At 46.8% G+C, this 15,993-nt stretch overlaps 1 protein-coding gene across 1 annotated transcript in view; it reads left to right on the top strand.

Annotated features, from left to right (window-relative positions):
• CCDC33 (coiled-coil domain containing 33) overlaps positions 1–15,993 on the top strand; it is a 127,898-nt gene that overhangs the window by 18,306 nt on the left and 93,599 nt on the right. The window contains exon 3 of the mRNA XM_088443954.1: positions 12,817–12,951. Coding sequence (XP_088300080.1) covers positions 12,817–12,951 — 135 coding nt within the window. The remainder of the gene's footprint in view (positions 1–12,816; positions 12,952–15,993) is intronic.

Raw genomic sequence — 15,993 nt, forward strand, 5'->3', positions numbered from 1 at the left:
TGCCATTGGATATGGGTTCCCTTAATGTGGTGAAGGCCAATTTTTACCAAATTGCTGGTTTCCCACACATCATAGGGGTTGTGGATGGCACTCACATACCACTTCAGCCTCCAGCAAGTCTGGAGGCAATATTTAGGAACCGCAAGCACTTTCATTCGATGAATGTAATGGTGGTATGTGATGCCTCCCTCCAGATCCTGTCCCTGAATGCCAAATTCCCTGGCAGTGCACATGATTCCTTCGTAATTCGGCAATCAGGGATTTGGCACAAATTAAACAACCTACAAGCTGGTGATGCATGGCTTCTGGGTAAGTTGACACCTTCTGTTGAAACCAATGCAAAGCTTGGTACACAATGGTCCTGATGTTGTTTTTTATATTTTCACAGGAGACAGTGGTTACCCTTGCACGCCCTGGCTGCTCACTCCTTATTAGTTTCCCACACCAGGGCCACAAAGTCAGTATAATTCCACACTTACAGCCACCAGGCAGGTGGTGGAGCGCTGTATCGGCCTTTTAAAAGGCCGATTCAGATGCCTCCACCGCTCTTGTGGCGACCTCATGTATTTGCCGGCTATGGTTTCGAAAATTGTGGTCCTGTGTGGGATATTTCACAACATCGCCATAAGGAGTGGTGTCCTAATGCAGCCAGAGGATGCCTTGCCTGAGGATGGCCCCCCCGAGGTTGGTCGGAGGTCAGTATGTGGGGGGGCCATACGCGATGAAGTTGTTGCAAGATTTTTTAGGTAATTATTTCCACAAATTAATTGAATTGACACAATGTAGACATGTAATATTTTAATGTACACTTTTAACTTTTTTTATTTTTGTTTTTGTTTTATTCCTTCAAATTACCATAAAAATCTATGCATAATACCTGATAAACACAAATGACTTTATGTGGACACATTGGATATAACTTCGGGAACAATGATTTCTTCTCCTCATTTGTGGATTCATGTTGGCATGCTACTTCTTCAAACAGTTCCTGATTTTTTTTTATTTTGGGTGGATTTTGGTGGTGTTTTGAATTTTGTGTGTGTTTTCAATGTGTGAATTTATTGTGTCAATTCACTTGGTGTTTATTATTTGTGTGCATTAAATTTATTTTTTACGTTAACCAACCATTTACTTCGTAAATTACAACCAAGTGTAACCTGTTCCAAAAAATGAAAACTTGCTTAATGCCTAATACTGTAATTTCTAAATTTGTAAACTTTTGCACCCTGCTTTGTTGCTAAAACCAAACAACAAAGGTATCATGGTGAATCAGTATGTTTTCAATTCTAGGCCTAAGCAGGTAGCTTTAATTTTTACATTACCCCCCCCCCCAAAAAAAAAAAAGATTTTTGAGGTTAATTCTACAAACCTATTGGTATTGTTATGTGTTTAATGTGCAAGCTTACATACTTACTTGAGCTTTCTACAATCAAATTTACATTACTTCAAAACTCAGGGACAAATAGTAGACTTATGTAAGGTTCAACAATCTAAGATTTACAGACAAGGAATGAGACTTAAATAAATCTAAATAAACTTTATTTTTGGGTTGTTGTTTTTTTGCCTAGAAAAAAACTTAGTGGCGCAGGAGCACCAAAAGGTGGTCCAATGCCACCAGCATGGCAATAACATGTCCCCTGAGATGCAGCAATACGCCAGCAATTGCCTCGTTACGCCTCTGGTCCTCTGTGGGTTAAAAAAAATTGCGGATTACTAAAATGACACCTTCATTTAGATTTTAAAGACCAAGAAAAAATTCAGACTATCCCAAAAAAAAACATCAGTTAGCAAAACATGTCCAAAACAAAAGGAATGCAAAAGGAAATGATTTAAAACAAATAAGGGCCCAAAATGAAGAAATAAAAACGATAAAAAAAACAAAACAAACTAAGCAAAACTGCTACATTTGTTGGTACCGTAAACAAGAAAGACACAAGTGTGAGTGTTTGGACATGTGTCATATGTGTAAGGGGAAAACATCCTTGACATTGTTTCCCAAAGATATATATAAAAAACATTTGAACTACTTTACTATTTGGAACTGCACAAGCAAAAGGACAACATCAACCAAAATATAAAAATATGAAAAAGAAACATAGTTTAAAATGTAAACATACCGGGCACACTGCTGACTGGGCCTGGAGCCCCGAATTCCTCCTCATTGGACATGGGCCAGTGGCTCATGGAAGGAGGAGGGGTCATGTGGGATGAAGTGGAGGGTGAGGAAAAGAGAGGGGGGGTTTGAGGGGAGGGGGAAGTTGGAGGGATGGTAATGTGAGGAGTGGGAGGGGACTGACGTTCGGCAAGGTCTGGGGTGGAGGGGGAATTTGGGGAAGAGTGGGCAGAGGATGTTTGGGTGGGAGTGGGGGATAGGGGACGAGCCGCACGTCGGCGATGTCGGAGTCTCCGCTCTGCCCCTAAATGATGGTGAAAATCATTTTTATTTACCAATGACCTTTTTATTTTTTTTATCCAAAATTTAAAAAAAACCCAGGGCTATACTGTAAACATCCAAAATAAACCAACAGGGATATACTGTAAACATGCACACGCAGGTATGTCCAAAATAAACCAACAGGGATATACTGTAAACATGCACACGCAGGTATGAGCCAAAATAAACCAACAGGGATATACTGTAAACATGCACACACAGGTATGTCCAAAATAAACCAACAGGGCTATACTGTAAACATGCACACGCAGGTATGAGCCAAAAAAAAAAAAGAAACTTAAAAACATACACAGAAAGACTTACTTTGGGCAATCCGGAGACGCAAAAGGGCCAGCAGGCGTGGTGATCTGCGCCACAGATCCGACCACCTGCGTTCCAATTGGCCTATATTTCGGCGATAGCCGAGGGAACGCAGGCGGTGGCGCACCTCCGCGTAGGCCCTACGCTTCATGAGGTTGGTGATGGGGGGCGGATGGTCCGTTATTCTCTGGTCCATCACGTCAGTGAGGACCAGTAGCTCACGCCTACAAAAAGCGGTGGCTCTCATGATGGCAATGATTTTTTTTACACAAAACAGTTTTAATAAAGGTCCTAGAAAAAATGTGATTGGCTAATGTACTTTGCAAATTAACAGGAACAATTCTATTGGTTATTGTATGAGTCATGTGACCTACACCCTCACAAATATAATGTGAGTTATGATAGGCTTGATGCAGTGACATGCGTAAGCTAATTTAAATATAAAAATGAAAGTATTAAAATCTGCGTAGAAAAAAAAATGAAAAACAATAGTAGCATTCAAAACAACTTTTAATTTAGAAAAACCATCCCCTTGGTCAAACTGTACGTATTCTGCGGAACAAATGACACACACTAACAAGAATAAAGTTTATTGACATTGAAAAAAAAACCAGGATTGCAAACATGTGAATAACAATTAAGGTAATTAATATAGTGATTGCCAGTAATCGAATCAAGTATGTTTGCAGAATGAAATAGCAGGCAATCGAAAACTGACAGGGCCACTTCCGGAATTGACTTGTGTGAGCACTCCCTGCAACCAAAGAGGAGACGGACGCTCGCTATTTTGAACGTTCGCTAGCTAGAGGAGGGGTTGGGAGAATATGGGGTGGAAGTTTAGCTACAAGCAAACATGCGAGCGAGCGCTTGAATTTAAATTTTTCCGCTCGTACGGCGGACGAGCGAACGGCCACTTGCATCCGGGTCTGAATCAGGCCCTGTATGTGGCAGGTAAGCTGCATATGAGTATGGCTACTACCAGGCTGCATTTTATATATTCTGCTATAGATCTGAGTTGTGCTACAATCTCCAGCAGCCCATTTACTGTATATGCTCTTGCATAGTCTTTCCTTTGCTAAGTCTCATCTGGTGCAGTTTTCTTAGCAGGAATAATTTGCTGTTTAAACTGGTTTATTCATGTAGTCCCTGCAGCATACCTCCCAACATTTCCACTAGCAGATGCGGGACCTCCGCGCGCCGCCCAAAAAGGGGGAGTGGCCTGATAGAAAAAGGGGCGTGGCCTAATGGCATGCCCCCTTTACATCATTAAGATACATCCGAGATGCTGGGCAGCCCCTGGGCTCCCCCCCCCCATGCTGTGAATATAGTCAGGTGCATAAATACTGGGACATTGACAGAATTTTCATATTTTGGCCTCTATTCACCACCACAATGGCTTTGAAATGAAACAAACAAGATGTGCTTTAACTGCAGACTTTCAGATTTAATTTGAGGGTAATTACATCCAAATCAGGTGAACGGTGTAGGAATTACAATGGTTTCTATATGTGCCTGCCACTTTTTAAGGGGCCTGTAACTGGGTTCTGTGGTATTTTTTTTGTCTGGGTTCCTAATGCTTGTGACTGAGCCTTGGGGTGCCTGAACAACTACATTACTTCACTACATCATCTTCTGGAATAATCCTGTAACAACAGAGTTCATAACAGTAAAACAGAGTGATAACACATAAATACATTTAGCAACAGTGCTACCTGCTGTCCCTCCAGTGTAATCACATTAACCACTTAACTGACAAATTTTTTTTCCAAAAACCGCTCCGAAATTGTCGTGTTTTTTTTTTTATGATTGAATTAGGTCAAGAACATCTTTTTAAAAGTATTTCAACACAATTGCTCTCCAAAGGAGGGAGAGAAGGACAGCGCTATCAGCGCTGCCTTCTCTGCCCTGTCAGCGGCTGCTCTCCGGAGGGGGAGGGTGAGAAGGACAGCGCTATCAGCGATGCCTTCTCTGCCCTGTCAGCAGCCGCCAGGCTGCTGTCGGGGGTGGGCGCTCCGGCGCTGGGCTGTCCGATCACTGCTAGCAGTGATCGGCCAGCCCACAGGGATTGACAGTGTGCAGAGGGACCTGGAGGTCCCTCTGTGATTGGTGGCTGTTAGAAAATAATTTTCCAGCAGCCGCTCACAGAGCTTTCCTGACTGGTCGTATCAGATACGACCATGTCAGAGAAAGCCCAGTCTGGTATGGTCATATCTGATACGACCATGTCAGGCAAGTGGTTAAGGGGTCAATCCAATTAGGTGTGAATTGCGGGTAGCAAGTTTGTTTCTTGAAACTCGCAGACTTTGCACTAATGCCCTGCTCCTGAGAATTCTCCACTCCAATTAAAAATGCCTCTTTGCGGTACTCGCAGTGGAGGTTTGAAATTGACTGCCAAATGAGATGTGAAAGAAGTGCATGAAAAAGTGGGGAGACCATCCTGGATCCCCCACAATTGATAATTTGTTAGTAGGACCATATGTTTGTGGGCATTAGGAAGGTTCTCTAGGTTTTTAAATGGTGTCAAATGGCTGATTGCAAAATGAATTCACCATGCAAATTAGTAGAGAAAACAGCAACTCGCACCTCGCAATTCACACCTAATTGGATTGACCTCTAAATCTCATTAGTCTAAGGGGCCCATTTATCAAAGTGCATTTGAGGTAAATTCCCCGAAAACACCTGTTTTCGGGGGTTTACCTCAAATACTTAGTATCCCCCGAATGTATGAAGGAGGGACCGCAGCAGGTATCGGCGATCCCTCCATTGCCACCGGCAGCCGCCTCCCCCATAGGTTTCTATGGGGGATGCGATGCTGCCAAATGTATCAATATCGGGAATGCGAAGCATTGCCGATATTGACCCCAGCAGCTAACGCTATCTGAAGATAGCGTTAGCCGCTGTAGCCTATGGGGACTTACCGCATATCAGCCGGCGGAGGGGTCTGCCTGATCCCTCCGCCTGCAATGGGCGCCGCTCATGTGCAGTCCGCGGGACTGCGCATGCGCAGAAGCCCCGACTGCCCTCCGGAGACATCGCAGGGACGGGCTCTTTTCGGAGCCCGTCTCCCTGCATGTCCCGGATAATACATCCGGCAGATAGGATCGCATTTTGCAATGCGATCAGGGGCGGTACTGCATGCCCTGATCGCATTGCAAAATGCGATCATTAATAAATGGGCCCCTCAGTCTGTTGCAATATCCTACATTTATTACACTAAGTACAGTAACATATTATTGTAAGGACTGATCCAGGGCTCATGGCAATAGGGGCTTATCAACTGTTTCTTTGTGTTGTTTTTTTTGTATTGGTTATCAAGGTGCCATGATAGGCAAGTGTCTCCCATCCTCCACCAAACATTCCAGTAGCTCTTACCCTGCTGAGGAGTCCTTCTGGTTGACATCTATTATGTGACAGTGATTAAAGAGTAGGGGGCCATATGTGATAAGGGGAGAGAGGATTGAGACATAAGTAGCAAGATCAAATTGGGGAAGACATTGCATTGTGATCCAGTGCACCTCACACTTCAGATGTCAATAATTGTTTTTGTTTTTTTCATGTACCTTGTGGGATGAGGGCATTGCTTTCATACAGACCAGGGCCTCCGACTATATATTACTACATCACTGACTGGTTGAAGTTGTTCATTTATACTAGGGGTGAGCGGGTTCGGATTTCTGAAATCCGAACCCCCCCGAGCCCCCCCGATCCGAGTCCGATCCGAATCAGGCTCGACTTTTCCCGCCTGACTCGGATCTGAAATCGAGGCAAAACGTCATCATCCCGCCTTCCGAGTCTCGCGGGTTTTGGATCCTATATAAGGTACCCACGTCGGCGCCATTTTCTCACTCAGCTGTGGACAGTGAAGAGGGAGGGTGGGAGTTAGGGCTGTGTAGTGTAGTGTAGTGTAGTGCTGCTGTTGTCCACTACTTCAAAGTCCATAGGGGCTGGCTGTGTTGTGCTGTGCTGCTGTTGTTAATAGGGGCTGTGTCCACTACTTCAAAGTCCATAGGGGCTGGCTGGACTGTGTTGTGCAGTCAGTTCTCCATAGGGGCTGTGTCCACTCCAAAGTCCTGTGCAGTGTCCCAGTCCTAAAGGAGTGCTGCAGTGTTGTCCAGGGGGTGCTCTGTCCATCAGGGGTGCTCCCCCCAAGTGCTAAAAAAATAATATATTTTCTGTGTTTGTGAATTGTGTGCGCAGTAGCCGCACGTGCATCAACAAAGTAGTGCCAAGCGTGCGCCTGTGTCATAAGTAAAGGGCCGGCTGGCTTGACCGTTAAGGGTGCTGTAACCCCCGAAAGTACACTCCAGTCCAAACCAAAAAAAAAATTATTTTCTGTGTTTGTGAATTGTGTGCGCAGTAGCCGCACGTGCATCAACAAAGTAGTGCCAAGCGTGCGCCTGTGTCATAAGTAAAGGGCCGGCTGGCTTGACCGTTAAGGGTGCTGTAACCCCCGAAAGTACACTCCAGTCCAAACCAAAAAAAAAATTATTTTCTGTGTTTGTGAATTGTGTGCGCAGTAGCCGCACGTGCATCAACAAAGTAGTGCCAAGCGTGCGCCTGTGTCATAAGTAAAGGGCCGGCTGGCTTGACCGTTAAGGGTGCTGTAACCCCCGAAAGTACACTCCAGTCCAAACCAAAAAAAAAATTATTTTCTGTGTTTGTGAATTGTGTGCGCAGTAGCCGCACGTGCATCAACAAAGTAGTGCCAAGCGTGCGCCTGTGTCATAAGTAAAGGGCCGGCTGGCTTGACCGTTAAGGGTGCTGTAACCCCCGAAAGTACACTCCAGTCCAAACCAAAAAAAAAATTATTTTCTGTGTTTGTGAATTGTGTGCGCAGTAGCCGCACGTGCATCAACAAAGTAGTGCCAAGCGTGCGCCTGTGTCATAAGTAAAGGGCCGGCTGGCTTGACCGTTAAGGGTGCTGTAACCCCCGAAAGTACACTCCAGTCCAAACGAAAAAAAAAATTATTTTCTGTGTTTGTGAATTGTGTGCGCAGTAGCCGCACGTGCATCAACAAAGTAGTGCCAAGCGTGCGCCTGTGTCATAAGTAAAGGGCCGGCTGGCTTGACCGTTAAGGGTGCTGTAACCCCCGAAAGTACACTCCAGTCCAAACCAAAAAAAAAATTATTTTCTGTGTTTGTGAATTGTGTGCGCAGTAGCCGCACGTGCATCAACAAAGTAGTGCCAAGCGTGCGCCTGTGTCATAAGTAAAGGGCCGGCTGGCTTGACCGTTAAGGGTGCTGTAACCCCCGAAAGTACACTCCAGTCCAAACCAAAAAAAAAATTATTTTCTGTGTTTGTGAATTGTGTGCGCAGTAGCCGCACGTGCATCAACAAAGTAGTGCCAAGCGTGCGCCTGTGTCATAAGTAAAGGGCCGGCTGGCTTGACCGTTAAGGGTGCTGTAACCCCCGAAAGTACACTCCAGTCCAAACCAAAAAAAAAATGATTTTCTGTGTTTGTGAATTGTGTGCGCAGTAGCCGCACGTGCATCAACAAAGTAGTGCCAAGCGTGCGCCTGTGTCATAAGTAAAGGGCCGGCTGGCTTGACCGTTAAAGGGTGCTGTAACCCCCAAAGTACACTCCAGTCCAAACCAAAAAAAAAATTATTTTCTGTGTTTGTGAATTGTGTGCGCAGTAGCCGCACGTGCATCAACAAAGTAGTGCCAAGCGTGCGCCTGTGTCATAAGTAAAGGGCCGGCTGGCTTGACCGTTAAAGGGTGCTGTAACCCCCGAAAGTACACTCCAGTCCAAACCAAAAACAAATTATTTTCTGTGTTTGTGAATTGTGTGCGCAGTAGCCGCACGTGCATCAACAAAGTAGTGCCAAGCGTGCGCCTGTGTCATAAGTAAAGGGCCGGCTGGCTTGACCGTTAAAGGGTGCTGTAACCCCCAAAGTACACTCCAGTCCAAACCAAAAAAAAAATTATTTTCTGTGTTTGTGAATTGTGTGCGCAGTAGCCGCACGTGCATCAACAAAGTAGTGCCAAGAGTGCGCCTGTGTCATAAGTAAAGGGCCGGCTGGCTTGACCGTTAAAGGGTGCTGTAACCCCCAAAGTACACTCCAGTCCAAACCAAAAAAAAAATTATTTTCTGGGTTTAGCCGCACGTATATATCAAATCGATATAACATAAATGGAGGACCAAACTTTCTCCGATAAAAATAAAATAGAGAAAGATCAAGAACCACTTCCTCCTAGTGCTGAAGCTGCTGCCACTAGTCATGACATAGACGATAACATGCCATCAACGTCGTCTGCCAAGGCCGATGCCCAATGTCATAGTAGAGGGCACATACAATCCCAAATGGCAAAGTTCAGGAAAATGACCTTGAAAAAGACATTTAAATCAGCTGAAGAGAAACGTAAACTTGCCAATATGCCATTTACGACACGGAGTGGCAAGGAACGGCTAAGGTCGATCCCTAGTATGTTCATGACTAGTGGTTCAGCTTCACATGACGATGGAAGCCCTCCTCCCACTAAAAAAATCAAAAGAGTTAAGCTGGCAAAAGCACAGCGAAGAACTGTGCTTTCTAAGAAGATATCACAAATCCCCAAGGAGAGTCCAAGTGTGGTGGTGGTTGCGATGCCTGACCTTCCCAGCACTGGACGGGAAGAGGTGGCTCTTTCCACCATTTGCACGCCCCCTGCAAGTGCTGAAAGGAGCACCCACAGTCCACTTGCTGATATGCAAATTGAAGATGTCACTGTTGAAGTACAACAGGATGAGGATACTGGTGTAGCTGGCGCTGAGGAGGAAGTTGGCGAGGAGGATTCTGATGGTGATGTGGTTTGTTTAAATCAGGCTCCGGGGGAGACAGTTGTTGTCCGTGGGATGAAAAAGCCCATCACGGTCATGCCTGGGCAGAAGACCAAACATTCCACCTCTTTGGTCTGGCAATATTTCTATCCAAATCCGGACAACAACTGTCTTGCCATATGTACCATATGTAAAGGTGAAATAAGTAGGGGTAGGGACGTCAACCACCTAGGAACATCCTCCCTTATACGGCACCTGCAGCGCGTTCATAAAAAGTTACTGTCAAGTTCAGAAACTTTGGCTAAGACCGTAAGCAGTCCAGGGACACCTAAATCCCGTTGTCCTGTTGTATCCAAGCGCCTGCAAACCACACCGTCAACTCCCTCCTCGTCAATTTCCTCCTTAGTCAGGATCGGAAGTAGTCCTGCAGGCCATGTCACTGGCATGACTGACTCTCCTATCCGGGATTCCTCTGGAGGATCCTGCATTGCTACGCCTACTGCTGCCGCTGCTGCTGTTGCTGCTGCTGGGAGTCGTTCATCATCCCAGAGAGGAAGTAGGAACACCACTACTTTTACTAAACAATTGACCCTCCAACAGTCCTTAGCGAGGAGGATGAAGTACGACAGCAGTCATCCTGAAGCAAAACGTATAACTGAGGCCTTGACTGCTATGTTGGTGTTAGACGTGCGTCCGGTATCCGCCATTAGTGCAGTGGGATTTAGACAATTGATGGAGGTAGTGTGTCCCCGGTTCCAAATCCCGTCTAGATTCCACTTCACTAGGCAGGCGATACCGAGACTGTACAGAAACGTCAGAAAAAGTGTCCTCAGTGTCCTGAAAAATGCCGTTGTACACAATGTCCACTTAACCACGGACATGTGGACAAGTGGAACAGGGCAGACTAAGGACTATATGACTGTGACAGCCCACTGGGTAGATGTATCACCTTACGCAGCAACAGCAGCAGTGTCACCAGTAGCAGCATCTCAGAAACGCCAGCTCGTTACAAGGCAGGCTACGCTGTGTATCACCGGTTTCAGTAAGAGGCACACCGCCGACAACCTCTTAGAGAAACTGAGGGAAATCATCGCCCAGTGGCTTACCCCACTTAGACTCTCCTGGGGATTTGTGATATCTGACAACGCCACCAATATTGTGCGGGCATTACATCTGGGCAAATTCCAGCACGTCCCATGTTTTGCTCACACAATAAACTTGGTGGTGCAGAATTTTCTGAAAAGCGACAGGGGCGTGCAGGAGACGCTTTGGGTGGCCCGAAAAATTTCTGGCCACTTTCGCCATTCAGCGACTGCGTGCCGAAGACTGGAGCGCCAGCAAACACTCTTGAACCTGCCCCGCCATCACCTGAAGCAAGAGGTTGTGACGCGGTGGAACTCAACCCTCTATATGCTTCAGAGGATGGAGGAGCAGCAAAAGGCCATACAAGCCTATACATCCAACTATGACATAGGCAAAGGAGGGGGTATGCACCTGACTCAAGCGCAGTGGAGAATGATTTCCGTGTTGTGCAAGGTTCTCCAGCCCTTCGAACTTGCCACACGTGAAGTCAGTTCAGACACAGCCAGCTTGAGTCAGGTCATTCCCCTCATCAGGCTTTTGCAGAAGCAGCTGGAGAAAGTGAAGGAGGAGCTAAGACGGAGCGATTCCGCTCGGCATGTGGGACTTGTGGATGAAGCCCTTCATTCGCTTTGCCAGGATTCCAGGGTGGTCAATCTGTTGAAATCAGACCACTACATTTTGGCCACCGTGCTTGATCCTAGGTTTAAAGCCTATGTGGTGTCTCTCTTTCCGGCCGACACAAGCCTGCAGAGGTGCAAAGACCTGCTGGTGAACACACTGTCAGCTGAAGCGGAACGTGACACGTCAACGGCTCCTTCTTCATTTTCTCCCGCAACTGGGGCTGCCAGGAAAAAACTTAGGTATCCTAAGCAACCCGCTGGCGGTGATGCAGGGCAGGCAGGACCAAGTTTGGACATCTGGTCCGGACTGAAGGACCTGGCAACAATTTCTGACATGTCTACTGTCACTGCATATGATACTGTCACCATTGACAGAATGGTGGAGGATTACATCGGTGACAGCATCCAAGTAGGCATGTCAGACAGTCCATACCTGTACTGGCAGGAAAAAGAGGCAATTTGGAGGCCCCTGTACAAGCTGGCTCTATTTTACCTGAGTTGCCCCCCCTCCAGTGTGTACTCCGAAAGAGTGTTTAGTGCAGCCGGGAACCTTGTCAGCGAAAGGCGTAGGAGGTTGCTTCCACAGAATGTGGAGAAGATGATGTTCATCAAAATGAATTATCAGCTCTTCCAGGGAGACCAGCCTCCAGAAGGTACAGAGGGACCTGTGGTGGTGGATTCAAGTGGGGACGAGTTAATACTTTGTGAGGATGAGGATGTACACACTGAAGAGGGTGAGGAATCGGTGGATGAGGAGGATGAGGATGACATCTTGCCTCCGTAGAGCCAGTTTGTGCAGGGACACATTAATTGCCAGCTTGTTTTGTGGGGGCCCAAACGAACCAATCATTTCAGCCACAGTTGTGTGGCAGACCCTGGCGCTGAAATGATTGATTTGTTAAAGTGTGCATGTCCTGTTTATACAACATAAGGGTGGGTGGGAGGGCCCAAGGACAATTCCATCTTGCACTTCTTTTTTTTCTTTGCATTATGTACAGTTTGGGGCCTAGTTTTTCTAACTGCCATCCTGTCTGCCACTGCAGTGTCACTCCTAGATGGGTCACGCGTTTGTGCCGCCCACTCGTGTCGCTTAGCATAGTCATCCAGCTACCTCGGTGCAACCTTTTGGACATGAAAACACTATTGTGAGGTGTGAGGTGTTCAGAATAGACTGGAAATGAGTGGAAATTAAGGTTATTGAGGTTAATAATAGCATAGGAGCAGAGAAACCAACAAATTCTGTGATTTTAGCTGTTTTTATGCTTTTTAAAAAAAAAATACAGATCCAAAACACAAAACCCAGAACCCAAAACACGGAAGGGTGGTTTTGGCAAAACCAATCCAGATCCAAAACACGAAGAAAGATCCAGATCCAAAACCAAAACACAAAACACGAAAAGTGGCCGGTGCACACCCCTAATTTATACTATATAACATCTATATACCTCTCCCCAAATACACAGTTAAACAGTATGCAACAATTGCAATTCCAAAGCAACTTACTTCAAGAACATTTTTTTTTTTTAATAATAATTTTTTTTTTCATGTTTTCTGACATCCTTTTTTACTATCACTCTCATCCATGTTTCTCCTAAAGGATGATTTTGAAGATGGACCTGATAGACCTTCATCACCTACGGTGTTGCACCCTGAATCCCACAGAATACCTGATGATGTACCTTTGCTTCTCCCCTCACCTACCAAAACACCAACCACCACCCAGAAGACTCATGTAAGTACAAAATCCCGGTGTGATTCTGAGACACTAGAACTGTTGCCCATAGTAACCAATCAGATTCTAATTGTATTCTGAGGACAACATCTCCACTTTTTCAAAAGTTTCAGTGCAGTTGCCACTAAGAGTAAAATTTAATGTAGGGTGAACTCAAGGAGCATAGGGGGTCATTCAGACCCGCTCACGAGCAGCAGTACGCTCGCAAGCGGGTCGATGTTCCCCACTGCGCATGACGGAGGGAGCTCCGTCGTGCGCATGCGAGAGACCCGGGGAGCGACGGGCTTTCCATCGCTCCGGGTCTCGCACCAAAGGGGGCGTGCTGTCGATGTTGATTGACAGCACACCCCCTTTGGTGGGCGTGCCAGGGGCGTGCCTGCCAGACGGAGGCACGCCCCTGGCACGATTTTGGCTCTATCAGAGCCAAAATCACTCCCACTGACATCACTAGTGATGTCAGTGGGAGTGATTTTGGCTCTGATAGAGCCAAAATCACTCCAGGGCTTGCGGCAGGGAGACCCTACCGCAGGGTCTCCGTCGCAAGTGCGATGGTCAAGACCATCGTGACCATCTTTTTGGCCGCTCGCATATGCTGTGGGTGGTCACCCACAGCTATACGAGCGGCCAGGAGGCCGCTCCATTTTCATGGAGGAGGCCCTGATTCAAAGCCGGACACTCTGAAAGAGCGCTCGCTCTGAATCAGAGCGTTTTTTGGGGTTTTTTTTGTGCGGCCTCCTGGCCGCTCGCATAGCTGTGGGTGACCACCCACAGCTATAGCGAGCGGCCAGATTGATGGTCACGATGATCAAGACCATCGCGACCATCGGGCTTGCGACGAGACCCTTGTGGTAGGGTCTCGTGACTGCAAGCCCCAGAGAGATTTCGGCTCTAACAGAGCCGGAATCTCTCCACTGACATCACCGTGATGTCAGTGGGGCTGCCCCCAAATGGCAGGCGTTCTCATGGGAATGCCTCCGTTTGGGCAGCCACCCCCCCCCGGCCCGCCTACCAAAGGGGGCGAGCTGTCACTCAACATCGACAGCTCGCCCCCTTTGGTGCGAGACCCGGAGCAACGGATTGCCTGTCGCTAGCCGGGTCTCGCACATGATGGAGCCGGCTTCATCGTGCGTATGCGCTGTGGGCCACCATCGAACCGGTTGCGAGCACTCAGTGCTTGCGACCGGGACTGAATCAGGCCCATAGTGTGACTGATTCTGAGTGGCTGCTATGACCACTTTAGGGTCTTTTGCCACACATGCATCTGTGACTTTATGCTAATGATAGTAATAGTTCTTCCCCTGGTGCACATGTGTGCGACTGAATGCGGAAGGGCTGGAATGCCCACATTGAGCGTTTGTAGTTGTAACCATTGGAAGCACCATCAGGACTTGCACCTGCCCCATGCTAGGTGCCGAATCTCCTACAGAGTATGGCCTCCAATGTACGCGATTAAGCAAATGCTCCTGCAACGCTCCCAGTACAGATCCATCATATATAATAATTACAGTATTTATTCATTATTACCAGTTATTTATATAGTTCACACATATTCCTCAGCACTTTACAGAGAATATTTTGCCATTCACATCAGTCCCTGCCCCAGTGGAGTTTAATAAATATAAAATTTACATGCTCGAGCACCGCTCCCTACCTTGCAATGCCCTGTGCTGTGGCACATGTTGCACCACCAATTTACGGCCCTGGTGTTTCACCCAAACGCTAGTGAAGTTAGTATGTGCGAGGAGTGCGGCCGTACAGTGCAAAGTGCTCTGTGGGCGGCACCGATGCTCATCCACAGCCAGGTGCAGGCCACGCCCCCTCCACGTGATGTCATAAGGAGGGCGCGTCGCCTGCGCCAGGAGCACTAGCTATTGAGTGCATTACCATTCATATAGAGCAGAGGTTCCCAAATCCCGCCATTACAGTGCAGGTTTTAAGGATATCCACACTTGTGCACAGGTGATTTAATTAGCAACTTAGTTAATTTGACTTAACCATTTCGGTTCAAGCATGGATATCCTTAAAGCCTGGACTGTAATGGCGGAGTTTAGGAACCTTTGGCATATAGGATAATGTGACAGCTGAAATTTGTATGTTACATTAATAAACAAGATGCTTATTTGCATGCAGCCACGCAGAAATCTTAACGACGTCGTTATCGTGCAATCTCCCGCAAATCGGGCATGTAAATGACAAAAACGACCAGCGATGCGCGTGCCTGCTGGTTGTTTTTTCCATCTATCATCGCCCGTACATTCTGGTCAACCTGATGATCTCGTCAGGGTCAGCATGTACGGGCAGCAATATAGAGCACCTACTGTTGTCTTGCTGCCGCCGGACCTCTCTGCAATATTATTATTATTATCATTTATTTATATGGCGCCACAAATGTTCTGCAGCGCCGTAAAAGTACATAAACAAGTTGTAGATAAGCGACTTACAGAACAATACAATACAGGACCAGGACATGAATAATATATATTGCTACATTAGCGACCATAACACCCAGATAAGCAACAGAGCATAAGCAACCAATACAAGGGAAAGGACACAAACAACCAATATACGGGAAAGGACACAAACAGTTACAGACTGATGACGCTGGACACTCACAACATGTGAGTGTCCAGCGTCATCAGGCTGTGACTGTTTCCCTTCCCGTGTATTGCAGAGAGGTCCGGCGGCAGAGAGGTCCGTGTCTTGATCTGCCTAGACTGAACGAGTGAACGTTCAGTCTAGGCACATCACTAGATATACAAACGAGAGCACTTTTGCAATGTCATAATCGTGCTCTCCTTTGTATATCTAGTAGTGGATACCCGCCTTCTGAAAGAGAAGTGGTCACATAGGGCCTGATTCATTAGTGATCACAACTGCGAATGCAATAAAGATTACGCACACAGTTCAACTGCAATGGTATGCCAATTCATTGTGATCGCTATGCCGCCGCACCACTGCATAAGGACGCCCGCCTTACCTTACACACATCCGTAATGTTTAGCGAGACTGCGAAACCATTGGTACAATCGAGTGCCATCGCAG

The sequence above is a fragment of the Taudactylus pleione genome, unplaced genomic scaffold (assembly GCF_031769625.1).
Source record: "Taudactylus pleione unplaced genomic scaffold, aTauple2 ptg000019l, whole genome shotgun sequence".
Classification (NCBI taxonomy): domain Eukaryota; kingdom Metazoa; phylum Chordata; class Amphibia; order Anura; family Myobatrachidae; genus Taudactylus; species Taudactylus pleione.